General features: G+C 39.7%; 1 protein-coding gene across 3 annotated transcripts in view; it reads left to right on the top strand.

Annotated features, from left to right (window-relative positions):
- The window catches only part of TEX2 (testis expressed 2), a 1745284-nt gene that overhangs the window by 952004 nt on the left and 772882 nt on the right, over positions 1-20398 (top strand). For all 3 annotated transcript variants that reach the window (XM_044068055.1, XM_044068056.1, XM_044068054.1), the window contains one exon: positions 2298-2545. In XM_044068055.1, the coding sequence (XP_043923990.1) occupies positions 2298-2545 (248 nt within the window). The remainder of the gene's footprint in view (positions 1-2297; positions 2546-20398) is intronic.

Below are 20398 nucleotides of genomic sequence, written 5' to 3'. Positions count from 1 at the left end.
TTTTTCTTGCAAATTAATATTCGTTACTTCAGTAATGTCATCTAGCCATCTTTGCATCTCCCACCTCCTTGTGCTTTTGTGTTTGATCTTTCTTAGCTTCTGTGTTTTCTCTAGTGAATCCTGTCTATTGCATTATGTGACCAAATTATGTGAATTTTAGTTTTACTGTCAGGTCTTCCAGTAAACATTCTGAATTTATTTCCCCTGAATATTGACTGATTTGATGATTTTGCCGTCCATGGAATTTTCAAATGTTTTCTCTGAAACTGGAGTTCAAAAGTAAAGATGTGCAGCAGGTAAGGGTGATAAAGGGTAATGAGGGAAACATACTCGCAAGCAAGGAGTGTGTGTTGAGCAGATGGAAAGAGTACTTTGATGGGTTGATGAATGAAGAGAATGAGAGGGAGAGAAGGTTAGATGATGTGCGGATAGTGAATCATGAAGTGTAGTGGATTATCAAGGAGGAAGTAAGGATATCTATGAAGAGGATGAAGAACGGAAAGGCTGTTGGTCCCGGTGACATACCTGTGGAAGCATGGAGGTGTTTAGGTGAAATAGCAGTGGAGTTTTTAACTAGATTGTTTAATGAAATCTTGGAAAGTGAGAGGATGCCTGGGGAATGGAGAAAAAGTGTTTTGTTACCAATTTTTAAGAATAAGGGTGACGTGCAGAGCTGTAGTAACTACAGAGGGATTAAACTGATCAGTCACAGCATGAAGTTATGGGAAAGAGTAGTGGAAGCTAGGTTAAGAAGGGAGGTGATGATTAATGATCAGCAGTGTGGTTTCATGCCAGGAAAGAGCACTACGGATGCAGTGTTTGCTCTGAGAGTGTTGATGGAGAAGTACAGAGAAGGTCAGAAGGAGCTGCATTGTGTCTTTGTGGATTTAGAGAAAGCATATGACAGGGTGCCTAGAGAGGAGTTGTGGTATTGTATGAGGATGTCGTGAGTGTCAGAGAAGTATGTAAGAGTGGTACAGGATATGTACGAGGGTAGTGTGACAGTGGTGAAGTATGCGGTGGGAGTGACAGATGCGTTTAAGGTGGAGGTGGGATTACATCAAGGATCAGCTCTGAGCCCTTTCTTATTTGCAATGGTGATGGACAGGTTGACAGACGAGATCAGACAGGAGTCCCCATAGACTATGATGTTTGCAGATGACATTGTGATCTGTAGTGAGAGTAGGGAACAGGTGGAGGAGACCCTGGAGAGGTGGAGATATGCTCTAGAGAGAAGAGGAATAAAGGTCAGCACAGAATATATGTGTATGAATGAGAGGGAGGATAGAGGAATGGTGAGGATGCAAGGAGTAGAGGTGGTGAAGATGAATGAGTTTAAGTACTTGGGATCAACAGTTCAGAGTAATGGTGAGTGTGGAAGAGAGGTGAAGAAGAGAGTACAGGCAGGATGGAGTGGGTGGAGAAGAGTGTCAGGAGTGATTTGTGACAGACGAGTACCAGTAAGAGTGAAAGGGAAGGTCTACAAGAGGGTAGTGAGACCAGCTATGTTATATGGGTTGGAGACAGTGGCATTGACAAAAAGGCAGGAGTCGGAGCTTGACGTGGCAGAGTTGAAGATGTTAAGATTTGCACTGGGTGTGACTAGGATGGACAGGGTTAGGAATAAGTATATTAGAGGGTCAGCCCCTTTTGGAAGGTTTGGAGACAAAGCCAGAGAGGCAAGATTACGTTGGTTTGGACATGTGCTGAGGAGGGATGCAGAGTATATTGGGAAAAAGATGCTAAGGATGAAGCTGCCATTTAACAGGAAAAGAGGAAGACCTAAGATAAGGTTTATGTATGTGGTGAGACAGGACATGCAGGTGGTTGGTGTGACAGAGCAAGATGCAGAGGACAGGAAGAAATGGAAACAGTTGATCTGCTGTGGCGACCCCTAACGGGAGCAGCCGAAAGAAGAAAATACACTTTCATTGTGTTTTAATAGGATAAAGTAGTAATAAATTATCATTATTTTGGTATAACGTCTGACAAAATTGTCTGTTTTGCCTTTTTTATGTTTGTGTCCAACTGCATATAGTTTCAGTTGATCACTGGCTGCATTATCTCTTTATATGTCAGTGCTGCTCTGCATTTCAGTTTGGTTCCTTAGTTATCTCTTCACTGAAACTTTAAATTTAGTACTTTTAATAATGTTGTCAAAGTTCTGGGAAAGAATTATTTTGGAAAACAGGCAGTAGTGCAGCTTGCTGTAATGCTACAAGTAGAACAACAGATACTATATATGCTTTTTTCCAGTTTTTGACAATCCATTCACAAACTTTTCTCCTCTGTTTTAGGATATTTGCCATCACACAGTAGAAATAACAGCCAATCTGGAATATTAACGCACAGCCGCAACAGTAGCAAAGGAAGCTTAGATGATGTTCTGTCACAATCAAAGCCAAAAGATTTGGTAGCAAGTGTGCGACAGAAGGTTATTTTAGAGTACTGTGTGTACATGGCAAAACTGATTCCACTGGAAAGCAAGAGTCCTTTGCTAAGTCCTATCCACAGTGCTGAAAGCAGTCCTACAGCTACCAAGAAGGTATTTTTTTTTTTTCATTTTGATTTACAGGTATAGATCTTCACAGAATTTGCTATTTTTTTTTTTTAGAATATCAAAAATGTGCTTAAGTTTAAAGTAAAGTAACATGTTATATTGTAAGCAAGAGCAGCAGATAAAAGCCTCAGTATTTAAGCAAACTCAGATACTGCTTTTTGAGCCACTGTTGGTGGGTATGTTGGGAAAATGGTCAGGAAACAATGAGACAGGCAAACATTCAGTATTGCTGTACAGCTGGGCAGCAGTGTCCTAGACAATGGATTAAAGCTTGGATGAAGGGATGCATATGGTCTGTGGTATAGTTCACTGAGTCTAGAAAGTGTTGCAAAAATATTTGCCTTTTTTCGTAAACAATGGCATGTAAATTGAAGCAAATAGGTCTATTTACACAGTTAAAAATGAGTGTTGTTTTTGGTTGTAAAGAGTAAAAATACTAAACATTTTAAGTAGCCACTGTAAGGGCGATCAAAATGCAACACTTAAATATGTTCCATCTTATAATTATATGTGTTGTGGAGGTGTCTGTCTTAACAACAGACCCCAGATAAAAGGTTTAGTAAAGTATGTATCTGGTAGAAGGTGTAGAGGCATATGTTTTTCATTTAAACTCTTGTCATCGATGGGTTAGCAGAAAATTCCTACAACTCAGGTTTATCATGAGTGGTTTATTTTACACCCTTGGTTTCTAATCAGGGCTGCTAATATTTATGCCTCCTTGAGGCTGAAGTGAACTCTTGAAAATGGGTTATTGACTAGGCTTTTAATGGTCTGCAAACCTTTCGCCTGTTGCTTACCTTGACTCTCAGTTCTCATTAACTATGATTTAAAAAGGGGAAAAAAAAGTAATTTACAGACTGCTAATAGAAAATCCTCACATTTAACCCCCCCCACCCCAAAAAAAGATGAAGAAGAAGAGAGAAAAACACAGCCCATGTAAATCGCACAAGGTAAAAAGAAAGGTTTTGTTACACTCTGTGCACACACTAACCGTATATTACCCTATAAAAATACAATCAAACAAGTAAGCCCTTCGAAATTAGCCAAACCTGGGATCATCTAGTGCCTGATGCTGCTCCTCAATCTGGAACAAAAAAAAAAAAGTACCAGGTCCAATTTGCACCCCTGTATTCTAAGTTGAAGAGAAAAAAACTATTGCAAGTGGTTTTCTACAACTTATAGAACATACAAAAGTGCTCATTCCTGTCAGCAGAAGCAATATCTGAATTCAGAAATGCTGATAAGGAAATGAATGCCAGTATTGCACTACCAACTGATTGGAACTACCAATCACCCCCCCCCCAAGACCTTGAACTTGGAGTAGCTGCCCTTGCCCCAGCAAAAAAAAATGATTAAAAACATAAAGTAAAATGCTAAGAGCAGCTAGCTACTTGGAAAACCACATTACTGTGAAGACAGAGCCAGTTGTAACTATGTAAACTGCTACCTACTATTATCTTAAAATCAGTCAGAAAACTTCTGTAAAGAAGAAATAGCAAATAAAAATATGACTAAACTATTAAATTAACTAATCCTTACATAAGCCACCAACCGTTACTAGAATACCTCAAAAATTGAACTACAATTACAGGAAAATAAGATCAACATTTACCTCGAAGCTATTATAGAAAGTCATTCCATTCATAAAAAAACTACCATCCTAAGATACTGTAGCTTATTGAACTCATGGGACAGAGTAAATTAAAAATGCACAAAAAATGGACAAGTGGAATATGTGGAGTCTAGTTTTTGTGATAACACACACATACACATGTATGCATGTGTATATATGTACATCTATATGTAAATATATAAGGAAAGCAAGGGGAATCTCTAAGGTGTACCACTGAAATTAACCTCAGCTTTTAAATAAAATTAAATCCAGTGGTGTGCATGCATGATTATATCTTAATATAATCCTTTATTCAAATGCATCATTCAGTGAGCATTTCCACACAAAGGGCTTTGTCAGATCTAATTCTATACAGTTCTGTTCTGAATTTAGACTTTTCTCTAATATATAAAAAAATAGTTTTGGATCTGACATTTGTGGTTAAGAGTTTTGTGACTAGTTTGGATTTAAACTTGTAATTTTTCACGTGTGAGCTGCTAGAAGCAGGGAATATGGGTTGAGACAAGCACCTGTACCAGTGTGCTAGCTACAAGGGTGTTTTTCTTTTCATCATCATTCATGCCATTTTTGCATTTCTTTATTGATCAAGACAAATATTTATTTTTAACAGCTCTTTATATTTTGCATGGATAGCAGCAGATCTTATGGCAGTTAAACCAATTAGTATCAAATGCAAAAAGTCTGTAATGTATTCTTTGAATATAATCAGCAGTCTTGTAACTTGAGAGAATCCTTTGTGCATCTTTCTGTTGTCTTGAGACGGAGATAATTACTAGGTTTCACATGTAAAGTGTTTTTGTATTGCTGTGTGGCTTCCAAGCAGCTGTACATCTGAAAGATAAGTATTCTTAACAGGGACATGTTAAATTATGTTGATATCTGTTTAGCCTGGGAACTAGAGACAGGTGTCAAATAGTGATGTCATCTAGCTAACCCAGCAGTAATGTGTATTATTAATTTAAAAACTGTCTAAGAGGGAAAGTTTCTGCATTTTGTATCTTGTCTCAGGACCTGAGAACATCCATTCAGTACTTGTGTGTGCCTGGCTCTGTAAGATTTAGATCATAGTATGTCTCTTAGAGATAGATAGGAATACAGTAAGATTAATTTAGATGTTTTCTGTATTTGAGACTGGCCTGCAATGTTGTTTTAAAGTATTTCCTGTGATTCTGAACTCTGTTGTCACTGTGTTGAGTTATTGAGTATTGTCCTTTTATTTATTATTAAATATAGTTAAACCTTTTAATTGTGGCTGGTTTGGTAGAGATATTTCAACACTTAATACTTGCACGTGTATTTGGTGATAAAGTATAGGCTACTCTTGAATAGCCTTAAAAGTTCTGGTCACACTTACCATTTGGATAATAGTAACATTACACAGTAAGATTGGGCATCCTTTGGTAAGGGCCTTTTTAGTAGCTGATAAGTAAAGGTGGTTGATGGCAGTGATTTCTACCTTATCTGGACAGAAGGAGGCATAACTAGTGAACCTGTGCCAGCCTTCCTCAGGAGTGTCTGTGTGTTTGTATATAAATCAAATCTCAAAGTGTGTGTGTGTGTGTGTCAGCTACTTGGGCAGGGACATGAAGCGCTGGTTGGACAGAGAGGGTGCTGGAGGTTTTGGCTTGAACACTCGGCTGAGATCTTAACCCTATAGCCGTGCCAGTGGGGAGTCTTATTGGGGATCTGGAGAGAGAGGGTGAAACCAACCCAGAGACTGACTGCGATCTCTGTGTGCTCTTAAGGGAAATTGTACTTTTCTGTTTGTATACTTATCCTCCCAATGTGTACGTCCCTCACTGGTGTTATTGATGAGGATTGAGGCTGTTTGATTACTGGGCCAGTGCACGGGCATCACAATGAGGATAAAACATTTTCACCTTAACTGGCTTTATCAGATCCTAGAGTGGGTATAGTAAGTAAACTGTGATGGGAATGCGATTGGATATTTGGGCCGAATCAGTATAGTAAGGACATAATAAGTAGAAGATGAGACAGCACAGTATGTGTATTCATGTCTGTATGTCTGGTTTTAGGTGTTTACACCTGTTGTGCATTAGGGAAAAAAATGTCTGTGCGCTTTTAAAGAGATATAAGTTGGAGAGGCTTATGTACCAAGGGTTCAGCTAATACATTAAGTCTACCTAAATTTCCTAGTGGTTATGTAGTTTGTGAGGGGGGAGCAGGAGCAAGGTGTTAAGACTATAGTGGGAGGGGTATGAAAGCTAACAAAGGAGGAGGCATTTTTATCATGGACACTGTCAACAGTAACCACAAAATGTGAATCCTTGAAAATAAGTACTACAGACAAGTTCATCTCATCACCTTCAAGAATGTATACAAAACTACAAACCAAAGGTTGCTTGGGCTCCATCACACAAATTTATGAAAGAGGACTTGCTAGGATTCTGCACAGTGGAAAATCAACCAATTCCTAAATTCTTTGGAATTCCTAAACCTCAGAGCATAACAGCTCTCCATAAAGTAGTTATCACAGAAGGAGGAGACTGAGCAACTGAACCACTTTTGATCCACCTGGAACATTAAATAAAAAAAATGGCCCTCTGTAAGCCCCCTTGTACATATAGGAGTGAATGAATTTTCTCAGGAATGTTAAAATATCAACACTGATCCTGACACCCTTCTAGTTACCATGAATGTTGAAGCTCTTTATACAGTACTATCAAGTGAATTTTGCATTATAGCAGTTAACAAAAAAGTTATGGGTATCTACGTCAACATAGGATAGTAGTAACTCCATGTATTGGAAGTAATGCAGGACATTGTTTAAAAAAAACTTTTTAGTTCAGTAGAAAATGGTATAAACAGACATAGTGATAGAAGAATCCATTACACTTAGCACAACAAACACAGCACTTTCTGTCTGGGAAGATAATGCCATATACATATCCACATTTTTTCAATGATAGGTTGTTACCAACAGTGTTTATTTTATTTTACCTTTATTTGACATTTGTTGACCAGGTTAGTCTGACTGGGCAGCAGCCCTTTATCAGTGGAGGCCCGAGGAGAAAAGCTCCAAAAAGTACAAGTAAGAAAATTACATGACAGAGTTATAACTAAAATTACAATAATTACAGTATGTATGAGAGTTGCGTTGAAACATACTAGAAGATGGTCATTAAATTGAAAACATAATATAGTACGAAGTTTCATACAACAGTAAGCAGAATGCAGAAAATATAAATAAGTTTGTAAAATAGAAGGTAGCAAATACATAAACAGGAGATAAGCCCAGGGCAAGAGCCAATTTCCAAGACTACAGCTGTAGAAGCTGTAGGAACTATTGACTGTTAGTAGACTTTATTAGAAGCAAAGGCAGAGAGAGACATGAGAAAAGGTTGCTGCAGTAGTATTACAGGAGGGGAGATTGATTAAGTTGGCTCATAGCATAAGCATGCCCATAATATACACAGTGTTTCCTTTAGTGTTGTTCTGAAAGAGTTGGGGTTAGAGATTTGTCTGACAGTTAGTGGTAATTTATTCTAAAGCATTTGCAACTAACTAGCTGTAGAGGTGTTTACCAATGTTTTTGGGGTACATAGACTTGCAGAAGATGTGGTTGGGAGTATAGGGCTGGATGAGGGTAGAGAGAAAGAGAGAAGTTCAGGAGGGAGGGTTCATGTAAGAATGAGCTATGAGAATCTGGGGTAGTAGGATTAGTTGATGATATTCCAGCCACTGCAGTTTTTTCAAGGCTAGACAGTAGTGAAAGCAGTAGGTTTGGTTAGAGGCAAATCTTGCAGTTTTATTATAGGTGAGCTCCAGTTTTGACAGAAGATTGGATTGGATACTGGTGAGAATAGGGACAGCATAAAGAAGGGTGGGGAATAGGAATGCTTGTGCAAGAGAGATCCTAGAGACATCGGTGAGGATTTTTTTATGCCTATATAGTAGGCTTAACTTTTGATGTGCCTTTGTGATGCACTGCTGAATATGGAGATTGAAATGTTATTTGGTCATCAATAGTAACTCCTAGAAATATGATGCGAGATTCAACAGAGATGATGGTGGTGTTAAGGGAGCAGACAGTAAAGGTAGCTTTATGATGTTGAAGAGATTTGGGGAGGAATATGAGAAGTTTTGTTTTCTTAGGGTTAAGTAGCAATTGGTTGGAAGTTAGCCATTTTTCATCTGAGTGCAGACACTCTTGGGTGAGGGTGTTAAGGTGGGTGATATTGTCAGAAAAGGAGATCATAGTGGAATTATCAGCATATTGTATGACAGATGAGAGTGGACAGGACGAGAGTAGGTCATTAGTAAAGATATTAAATAATAGGGGTCCACGAATGGAGCCTTGGGGTACCCCAGTTTGCATTGGTAATAATGGAGAAAAGTTAGATTGCCATTTAACTGCCTGGAATCTGTTGGAGAAATAGCTGGAGAATCAAGAAAGTGCTGAGTTAGAGACACTAAGGGTAGCTAGTTTGGATAAAAGCAGATGTCCAGAAACAAACATGAGCTTAGCTTATTGTTGTCACAAGAGTTTGTGATAGAATTAGTGAATGATATTAGACCAGTAGCTGTACTGTGATTTGTGTGGAAACCATTCTGTGTAGGGGTAAGCAGATTTTCTAGGAGGAGGTGATCGAGGTACTGTTTGTGAATGCACTTTTAAATATTTTTGACAAGCGAGAGAGAATGGCAATGGGCCTAAAATTTGAAGGATTAGTTGAGATGCCACATTTATGTAAAGGTGTGACATAGGATTTCTTCCAGATTTCAGGTACAGTGTTTTCTTTGATTGACCTATTGATTAAGATGGAGATGGGGTAGGAGATAGAATTAGCAGCAAGTTTTAGGAATTGAGGAGGTAGGTTATCAGCTGATGGAGAGCATGTCTTACGTTTGCTAAGGAGTGACTTGATATAAGTTGTGGGGATGGGTTTAAGAGAGAAGGGAGTTGGATGGGTTGATAAAAGAGGAGTGAGTAAGTGATAGTGTCATTTTTGGTTAGATTGCAAATAGAGTCAGTGAAGAAGGAATTAAGAAAGGTAGCAGTATCAGTGGGAGAGCTGTTAGGGCATGGATAATATCTTATTCCAGCCATCATGGGACAAACCCAAAGAAAATCCTAGAACATGGATAAAAGAAAAGCAGCATGATCATTATTTCCTGTGGTTTCCTGCCAAATTATGACATACTGTCATAAAACTTGAGCATTATAACAGGACATGAAGCAATTGCAAAGGCCATGCACAAAGACACTACATCTTGCCTTACCTACCAGATAGGCAAAAGCAATAATGATTGTCTAGAAACTCCCCCAGTGAAGAAACCACAGAAGAAGTAGGCAGCTACACATGCAGACTGAAATAATTTTCACTTTACTCTGTCTCTTACAGACTGCTCAGAGGTGACCTGTGCCTTGCATAAAGAGCAATCTGTGACCCAGTTTTAATGGAAGTGCTGCGCATTCACAAGTCAAATAGCACACAGGTCACTCGCTCAAAGGACCTTAACCTGGTATGTGATATCAACAGAACTTACTGGAGAGACAGATTTGTCTCTCAGAGGTTGCCCCACCTTTGAACAAGCTTCCTATTCATGTTAAACAAAGCCCCTTGTTGGTCCTAGTTAAGCATAATTTGGACAACTGGATGGGTAACCAGAAATTCACTCCAGGGGTTCCAAATGTGTCCCTCTTGGAATGGGGCAAAAGGTCCTGATTTTAGTGTCTGCTTGAACCAGACACCGTTGGGAACATGAGTTGAACTTGGCTAGGCTTGCAAGGGCCCTGGGGCCGTTAGCCTAGTAAGCTCCTATGTTCCTATAACCAGCACTCTGCAAATATTATGAATTAATGAACAATAAAATATGTTTCTGCTGTTCCAGAATGTGTAAGAAATACTGCAGCAAAGAAGGACACAAAAGCAAGGCAGATGTTGTTTAGTACGCAAAATGCAATGGATACAACTCTTTTTTTTTTTTTATTTTGCAGTGACTGAATTCACTGATGACATTTTATTACATGGCTGTAAAGATGTCAGATAACAATGGTCAAGTAAGAATAAAAGAAACAAAAATAGGAATGAAAATGAATAATAAGCACAGACAAAGAATGTACATAATCTGATATCTCTTACTTGTAGTTAGTAGAAGTTCTTGTGTGCCAGATTTTTAAGACACAGGGTCAGATTTATATTTTTCATCAGTTTGTAAACCCTTAAACTAAGAATTACTCTGCACCTGTCAGATATCCAAAATGAGGACCTCTCCAAATCACTTGTCCTGCACATTCACATTTCATGCAGTTGATTGAGTTAACAATAGCCCTTTCAGTCAACACAGAAGCAAAATTGGAAAAATGGGAATTGGAATGGATTATTAGACTGAAAGCATACAAGATACCAGGCCACAATACACCATACTCCATCTACAACATACTGTCTGTTAAAAAACTGGTGCACAAAAACTTCTACCGTAGAGCTACCTTCACCCAGGGGCATCTCTGAAAGACTTAGAGATGTGGGTAGACCTGAACTGTGAGAAAAAAGCATTGCATCAAAAAGGGGAGACAAAAAAGCTTTTATTTCAATTATGTTTAAATATTTAAGTTGCATTCATAGTGACCTGTGTGGTGATGCTTCCTTGTACTTTTTTTTTTTTTTTTTTTTGCTTTTTCCATGCTTATTTGTATTTTTTGTTTTTTCTGGGACATCAAGCTTGTGGCTTAATTTGCAGTTGTGGGAAGATTGTGCTTCTAGAAGTATTGCAACCTCTGCGAGTACGGCAGCTGCAGGGTGCTTCTACCTTATACTGCACTACTATCTCCACAGGTAGAATCCATGTAAAAGCTAGCCATTTGTATTTTAGTCCCTGCTGGACCTTAGTCTTGTAATTTCATTCACAGTGTGGCAGAACTGTGGGCTCTACCACCAGACTTGAGCCTTAGTTAATTATTTATTGCTGCACTTTTTTCCATAAACAGTGTTGCTAGTAAATTTCTGCATGGTCTGGTACCTTAAACTGTGATAAAATTAGGTAGTGAAAGTATTGCCTTTTTGTTCCAGAATTTGCAATTCAGTACTTTTGCAGATGTTGATTTTCAGTTTTGATCCAACAGTATTCTGTTTATTTACCTGCTTAAAGTTGCATCCAAGTGCCTTTCTATTCTCCTTTTCTTTTTGCCCCCCCCCCCGAGACATTAAGCTAAAGTTTCTGAAAGTACTCCAGTATTGGCTTTATTTGATTGGATTCCTACATGCACGTGCGCACACAGACACACACACACACACACTCACATATATATATATATATATATATATATATATATATATATGTGTGTGTGTGTGTGTGTTTTGTTTATATATATGTATGTGTGTGTATGTATGTATATATATATATATATATATATATATATATATATATATATATATATATATATATGGGTCTATATTGCAACATCGAATGCTAAAAACAGTGAACGATGTTGCATCGACACATTTTCAGCGAAAGCTGAAAATGTCGAATCCACAGAACAGCGATTTCTTTCCTAGGGAAAGAAATCGCTGTTCCAACCCCCGCAAAAAAAAAAAAAAAAACATTACACACTTCCAAACACATACACACATACCCAGTCCTAATTATACCCCCCCAAAAACCAGTAAACAACTAAATACACTTATGCACATAACCCAACCATACATTTAATGAAAAAAAAAAACAGTAAACATTTTAAACCGTATGCACTTAGCTTAACCCGCACCCTAACCCTAAGGTCAGTAACTCTCGCATATTTACATAAACGGCTCCAAACACATACACACTTACCTTAACCCTAATTCTACCCCCCAAAACAAAAGTAAACAGCAGAAGACACATACACATGTAACTCAACCATACATCTAACACAAAAAACAGTAAACACTTTCATACATATGCACTTACCTTAACCTGCACCCTAACCCTAAGGTCAGTAACTGTTGCACAGTCACGCTTGGGAGCTATACCGGACAAGGGACCACACTATACTTCAGAACATGGCAAAACAATGAAGCAGTCAAGCGACTTCTTTCACAGGGAAAGAATTTGCTGAACAGCCGCTTCGCTGTTTTGCCTGTTCGCTCTACATGTGTTGATGAAAACGCATTCGACATAATGTGTTTTTGTTGTACTCATAGGAACCCATATATATATATATATATATATATATCTGTAATATATATATATATAATATATATATATATATATATATATATATATATATATATATATATATATATATATATATATATATATACATATGTGTGTGTATATATGTGTGTATATATATATATATATATATATATATGTGTGTGTGTGTGTGTATGTATATATATATTTATATATATGTGTGTGTGTGTGTGTGTGTGTATGTATATTTATATAGATATATATATATATATATATATATATATATATATATATATATATATATATATATATGGGATCCGTACAGATGCTCGCCTGCATCTTTCACCGAATCCCAATTTAATGAGCATACTTGCGCAAAAGTGCTGTTCACCGAAGCAGCACTTTCGCTTACGTATGCTTGTTGTTCCGGTCGTACTACAGTGCAGTAAGGGTTTTTTTTTTTTTTTTTTAACATACTTTAATGAAAGCGCTTTTTCGATGAAAGTGCTTTCGTTAAAATGTGTTCGGTGGTAATGGATTTGGGCTTTTGAACTTTTGTTCAAAAGTCCTAGATTCATATATATATATATATATATGTACATACATACATACATACATATGTATGTGTATATATATATATATATATATATATATATATATATATATATATGTATGCATGTATGTATGTATATATATATGTATACACACGCACACACACACATGTACGTATACATGTATTACCGCTCACTTTTTCAACATAGACTTTTTTCAAACATTGGACTGGCATGTCTGATTTATGAAATGCTGTTTTGTCATGTTGCTTTTACATTGAGGCAAGGTTTTTCCCTCTCCTCTCTCAGGTCCCATGGTAAACCCTTTTTCAGTGCATCAGTGAAAGGGAAATTGATTAATTAAGCTTGACAATGCAATGTTTGATATGCTGATTCAACAAACTAGCATTATATACACACATCTATATACACATATGTATGTAATTATATATGTGCATACATACATATATATATATATATATATATATATATATATATGTGTGCACACTTTGTATGCACAAGTGTTAGTATACATAAAGTTGGGGTGTACATGTATATGCATTCACAAAGAAAACTGTATGCACATATGCTGGAACTACAGGACATTCCAGAAATGTATGTTTATGTAGCAAATAAACATTCTTGTTAACCAAAGTTTAGTACTTTCTGATTGTCATAACTCCAGCCAGACTGCTCTGTAAGATCTTATAAGTGTAAATCATTGTCTGTTCCTCACTATCCCACTATTCCCTGTTCAAGATCATGGAGGTGCAGGTTCTTATCCTCACAAGCATCATTCATAAAGAGAACTAATCCTGGAAGGGAGGGGATAGCAGCTGATACCTGCAGGCAATTTTAAGAGATTTCCAATTCAGCTGTTGGCATGTCTTTGGATATGGGTGGAAGGTAATGCTTTGACAAAAGTCCCCAGGAACATGGAGAGGAAATGACTGCAAAGTCAGTGCAGCTGAAAACCAAACCAGAGAATCAACTGCTTGGTGGCGACAGTGCTAACCAATGTACTTACATGTCACCTAAACAACTACATGTTTACAGAAATAACAACAAAACAGGGGAAAGCAGATTAAAAATTAAATCTGTGATAAAGTAGCCTCCCGTCCTGAGCGCACTTCTTATGCACAGTTTGCTGAGACACAATCTGACTCTCCCTGATTTTGACTGGATTAAATGGATATTGAAATTTAATTAATGAAGGAATAAGTGAAAAACTGTCAGTAGCTCTGCGTCATCATCATCATCTTTTTAACTGCCTTCCATTTTAAATACCAGATGTCTTCATCCTCTGGATCATTAAATATAAACCTTTCACCCAAATAAGATATGTTGAAGCCTTGAAGGAATAGAAAATTCCTAAACTGTGTCACTTGCTGTGTCAAAATATAAATACTTGAAGAGTAGTTTGGGAAGATGAGACATTCACCTCTTTCACTTTTCATTACTCTGTTTTCTTGCCAGTGACCTCTCCCAACCCACTACTTGACATGATGTGATGCAGTCTTCAAAACAAAAATCATTGTATGCAGATTATTTTGGTCTGAATTGTCATTTTAAATGTAGCAGAATAAAAAGCTCTGTAGATGTTCATCGTGTTTCACTGTTGCAGTCATCACTGTAGGGTTCTCCCTGCCAGCAGGCAGTCCTCGGTCGGCCAGAATCCCAAAGTCTGGGTCCGACGTCGGCTGTTCAGCCAATGCTCCCTGACATCAGTGCACCAGGAGTACAAAGCTGCCAGCTGACGCCATGTTCTCCGGTCTTTCTTGCCGTGCAGTGAAAGCAGTTCACAAGTGCCGGTCGGCTGACTCCTGATAATTTTTTCCCGAACTTCAGTCCGAAGACGACGACTTCTACTCAAAGCTAAGTACCCCGTTGGGGAAACTTTTTTCTTGCTCCAGTCCGATGTCAGAAAAAGTTAATAATCGTATTTCTTGTGGGAAGCAAATACCTCATAAGGATTTCCATTCTTACTGTATTCCCTGCTTAGGCCCTGACCACGACGTAGCTAGTTGTCGGTTTTGCGCTAGATTTAATCAACGTACGATTAAACAAAGGTACGATTTTGCTTTTCACTACTTTGGTAGACGATTTAATTACAAAATGTCGTTGGACACGCTTCCGACTACCGGAGTTCACAAACGACGCAAGGATAAGGACAGGCCTCTGAGGTCCAAAACAGACGACGCTTTACAAACAGAGCCAGCTTCTGGTTCGGCCGTTGTCAGTGAGGAGCTTTCGCAGCCCCTGTCATCGGCCATTTCCGAACTGATTGCCGAAACGGACTCCCATGAGGAGCCAAATAGGCCTTTGAGTATTTCAGCTGCAGGACCTTTGGACAATGCTCCCTCGGATGGGTCCAGAGCCGCTGTGCAGGTACCGGCTTCCGAGGGGTTTTTCAGGCCTATACAGCTTCTGATAAAGGCAAAGACAAAGACTCCTTCCAAAGCTAAGACACTAGGCCATGCTTCTGCTGATCCGGGACCCAGATCACAGAAGCAGTTACTTAAAATGGCGGAGGACTTAATTACCATGATTAGGGGTTCACATCCCCCACCAGACAAAAGACCAAGGCAAGAATTGGATTATGATTCTTCTGATCAGGCATCTATTTCTTCTGTGTCTTCCTCTGACCAGGATTATTCTTTCCCTCCTTATGAGGATTCTGATGCTGAGGAATCCATTCCTTCAGCTTCTCCCCCAGAGGATTTTTCATTTGGGGAAACTTTACATGAAATGAGGGAACATTTTCACTGGGAAGGGCAGGAGTACTCGGAATCTAAGAGAAGACTTAGGGATTTCCTTCTACTTTCCCAACATAGACCTCTGGCTATCCACCCTATTTTAGATATTGTGGATGACGCCTTCTCTGAGGCTAATTTAACTCCTGACTCTTTCCCCCCAGCCCCTGCTAAACCTGACAGATATTACAGGGTTCCTGATTCTCACCAGTTCCTTTTCAAGAATCCTACTGCTGATCCTGAAACCATTTCTCAGGGTCCTAAGGGGGATAAGGCCGCTTCTGCTAAAAACCCTATTCCTACTGATAAGGATTCCAGAGCTTTAGAGAGATGGGGCAAGAAAGTGTACACTTCTGCAACTTTATCAGTCAGAACTTTAAACTGTCAATTTCATATGCTAAAATACCAGCAATTTCTTCTGTCTGTTATGAAACAAAAGCTAGCTTCTATTTCTGCATGTGCAGACAATAAGGAATTACATGATTTGATGCATGCCACTGAACAAGTGGGGAAGCATGGTTTACACTGTGGTTTTGATGCCTTGGAGGCTTCTTGCAGGGCTGCTGCCTCTGGCTCAGTCATTAGGAGGCATGCTTGGTTAAAGGAACAAAATTTACCTGATCAAGTGAAAGCTAAGTTACTGGATGCTCCTGTTCAGCATAATGTTTTGTTTGGATCTAAGGCTAAGGAAGTGATAAAGAAAATGGAGGATAAGGCAAAATCCATGCAAACGGTTAAGGATTTCTTACAAGTACAGCCCCCCAGATTTAGTAGGAACTGGCCAACAAAAAACTGGTCCTTTCCCTACTCAGACAGGCCTCAGAGGGGTAGGTATAGACGCTCCAGAGGAAGGCCCCAAGTGCAGACCCCCTACAGATCTAGACAGTGGACTGCTTCCATCCCCAGAGGTGGAGAGGGCAGGCCACAAACACATAGAAAGGAGACCCAATGACTCCCCCTGCCGGGCTACAGGAACTTCTTACCAAGAAGCCCCAGTCGGAGGAAAACTCTCTGTATTTCACCAAAATTGGACTTACATAACCCAAGACAAATGGGTTCTGGATGTAGTTTCAAGAGGTTACAAATGACATTTTCATACCCTACCAAGACCCAAACGGATGGCCAGACCTACCAAAACACCAGTGGTCAGAGGCCTTAAAAACAGGTGGATACCCTCAGGTCTATAAGGGCCATAGAACTGGTTCCCCGTACAGAAATGGAGCAAGGATTCTACTCAAGGCTCTTTCTAGTTGCCAGAAAGCAAAATTCATGGAGACCCATCCTGGACCTGTCTCTTTTGAACACTTACCTGCAGGTACCAAAATTCAAGATGCTTACACTGCAACAGCTACTGCCAATGTTGAGCAAAAATGCATGGATGGTAACATTGGATTTAAAGGAGGCATACCTACACATTCCTATCAGACAGGAGTGCAGAAAATACCTCAGGTTCAGGGCCGGCTCGAAACATTATCAGTTCTCTGCGCTGCCCTTTGGATTGTCTACTGCGCCCAGGGTCTTCACCAAATGCCTGGCACCAGTAGTAGCTTTTTGCAGACTCAAGGGGATTCAAATCTACCCTTATCTGGACGACTGTCTCATTCAAGCAGACAGCAAGGATGTCTTACTCCAGCATCTAGAATTTGTTCAAAATCTTCTCAAGTTCCTGGGATTCACTATCAACATAAAAAAGTCAAATTTGACACCCTCACAACAGATAATTTTTTTGGGTGCTCTTCTAAACACAACAACTCAGATGGCATTTCTGACATCCAAAAAACAGTTACAGCTGGCCTCAACTTTCAAAACCTTAGCGTCACTAGCCCAGCTGACTGCAAGGAAATTCCTGCAGGTATTGGGTTACATGGCCTCTTGCATCCTCCTCATACCTTATGCAAGACTACATATGAGGAAAATACAGTGTTACCTTAAAAGTGTATGGTCCCAGCACCAACACAGTCTAGACACACAGATTACTGTCCTGCCTTGTCTGCAAAAGGAATTCCTTTGGTGGACCAAGGCATGCCTTCACAACAAAGGGAAAGCCTTCAGTCTGCCTCCAGCCAACCAGATACTAACTGCGGATGCCTCAGACTACGCATGGGGAGCTCATTTGCAGGGAAAATGTCTGCAAGGTTTTTGGACAAAGGATCAGAAGCATCTGCATATCTATCTAAAAGAGATGTTAGCTGTTCAGAACGCTCTCTTGGCCTTCAGGAATTTTCTACAACCAGGACAACTCCTGATACGGACAGACAACACCACAGTTATGTGGTACATAAACAAGCAAGGGGGTTCACATTCCTACCCCCTTTGCAGACTAGCCATGACTCTATGGAACACAGCTCAAACTTGCAAAGTGGACCTACAAGCTCAGTTCCTACCAGGGAAACAAAATATTTTGGCAGACAGCTTGAGCAGGAACCTGTCAGACCCTCACGAATGGATGCTGGACACACACGTATTCAAGATGATTACAGCAGTCTGGGGCTGCCCGCACATAGATCTTTTTGCATCCCCCCTCAACTATCAGTTACAGATTTTCTGCACAAGGATGTTCCACAGGTCAGCATGAAAAGTGGATGCACTTTCATTCAGTTGGAGAAACCTCTCAGGATATGCCTTTCCACCACTACCTCTTCTTCCAAGGGTGTTATTAAAGATCAAACAGGACAAGCCCAAGATGATGATTTTACTGGCCCCAAATTGGCCTTGACAATTATGGTACCCAACTCTAATGAATCTTTCCCAGGGCCCCCTTGGGTTTTACCTCAGACTCCAAATCTTTTGTCCCAACACCAGGGCCAGGTTCTGCACTCTCATGTCAAAACCCTCAGTCTTGCAGCCTGGCGAATTCAGGATCTTTGATTAATCCTTCCCTTCCCTTCCCAAACAGGTTATGGTTGTTGTTTTAGAGGCTAGACGCCCTAGCACCAGAAAATCTTATGCAGGAAAATGGAAAAGATTCTACACCTGGATGCATGATCAAAATTTGGATACTCTCACTCCTAATATCCCTCTGATTTTACTATACCTGACAGACATGCTCCATAAGGGTCTATCCTTCTCTTCCATTAAGATACACGCCTCAGCTATCTCTGCACATTACAATACAGACCCTCCAATTTTTTCCCATCCACTCTTGAGACAATTTCTCAGAGGAGCTAAAAATCTCAGGCCCCCGATATCACCACCCATCCCTGCCTGGGATCTCAACTATGTTCTGGAAAGACTCTCTCTACCTCCTTTTGAGCCTGCTGCAACATCTGACATCAAGTTCTTATCATGGAAGACAGCTATTCTTCTAGCTTTAACTTCATCCAGGAGAGTTTCAGAGTTACAAGCACTCATGGCTGTGGAACCTTACATTATTTTTCACCAAGATAGGGTGTCTTTAAGGACTAACCCTAGTGGTTTCCAAAGTGGCCTTAAATCAAACTATCCATCTGCCAACCTTTTTCTCGAATCCTCAAAACAAGGGGGAAAGGATCTTGCATTCCTTGGATGTACACAGACAACTTAGTTTCTACCTGGATAGAACCAAGAACATCAGGAAAACAGAACAATTGTTTGTTTCTTATGCTTCAAGTTCCCAAGGCAAAGCCATTTCAAAACAGACTGTTTCTAAATGGATTGCTCATGGAATCAGATTTTGTTACACTCACCATGGAAAGCAAATTCCAGGAAAAATTAGGACTCACTCTACCAGAGCTGCTGCTACTTCAGCTGCCTTCCTCAGGGGAGTAGCCACCAAAGACATTTTGGAAGCTGCAACTTGGAGTTTGGTGCATACTTTCTCTAAGCACTATAATCTACCTCTTTAAGTCTAGGGCAGGCTTTGCTGTTGCAGTTTTGCAGGGCCTTATAGCCGCCCCCTCTACTTTATGACCACCTCCCATTCCTTCTGCTTTGGGATTCAACCCTGCAGTGATAACTACAACAGTGAAACACGATGAACATAGTACAGTTGTGTACACTTACCATAAATGTAGATGTTCGAGTGTCTTCACTGTTGCAGTCTGGGTTACCCTCCCTCCTGTCCCCTCTTACTCTTTCATTTCTGTGGTCCCCTTCTTCTGAGGTTTATTTGCAAAGAGTATGGGGTTTGTCTCTTTTTTGGACACCTGACATCTGGGGCAAGAAAAACTGGAGAACATGGCGTCGGCTGGCATCTTTGTACTCCTGGCGTACTGACGTCAGGGAGCATGGCTGAACAGCCGACACTGGACCCAGACTTTCGGATTCTGGCCGACCGAGGACTGCCTGCCGGCAGGGAGAACCCTACAGTGATGACTGCAACAGTGAAGACACTCGAACATCTACATTTATGGTAAGTGTACACAACTGTACTTTCTGCACTATGCATTTATTTATTTATATATTTATTTGTTTGTTTAACATTTGTTTACTGGGAAAGTCCAACTTGGAACAAAGTGAATTTTCAGCAGAGGCCCGAGTAGAAACGCTCCAGTTGCATGTGTTTGTAACATATGAGGAAACTGGAGTACCCAGAGAAAACCCACATGAACACAAGGAAGACATGCAGACTCCGCACAGAAGGCACTCTAGCCAAGAATCGAACCGAATGAACCTCTTGCTGTGAGGTGACAATGCTACCACTGTACCACTGCCCCATCCAAATATGCATATCCAAAGCTATTTGATTTAGGAAGACTCTTGATGTATAAATTCAAGGATCTTTCCAGCACCAAAGAAAGAGGGAATTTGGAGACCAGTTGTACACCTCTCCATTCTCAGTCCTTTT

Source organism: Protopterus annectens, chromosome 4.part0, assembly GCF_019279795.1.
Source record: "Protopterus annectens isolate FY-2018-M chromosome 4.part0, PAN1.0, whole genome shotgun sequence".
NCBI classification, from domain to species: domain Eukaryota; kingdom Metazoa; phylum Chordata; order Ceratodontiformes; family Protopteridae; genus Protopterus; species Protopterus annectens.
The sequence above is the reverse complement of the archived record's forward strand: the minus strand, read 5'-3'. Positions and strand labels throughout refer to the sequence as shown.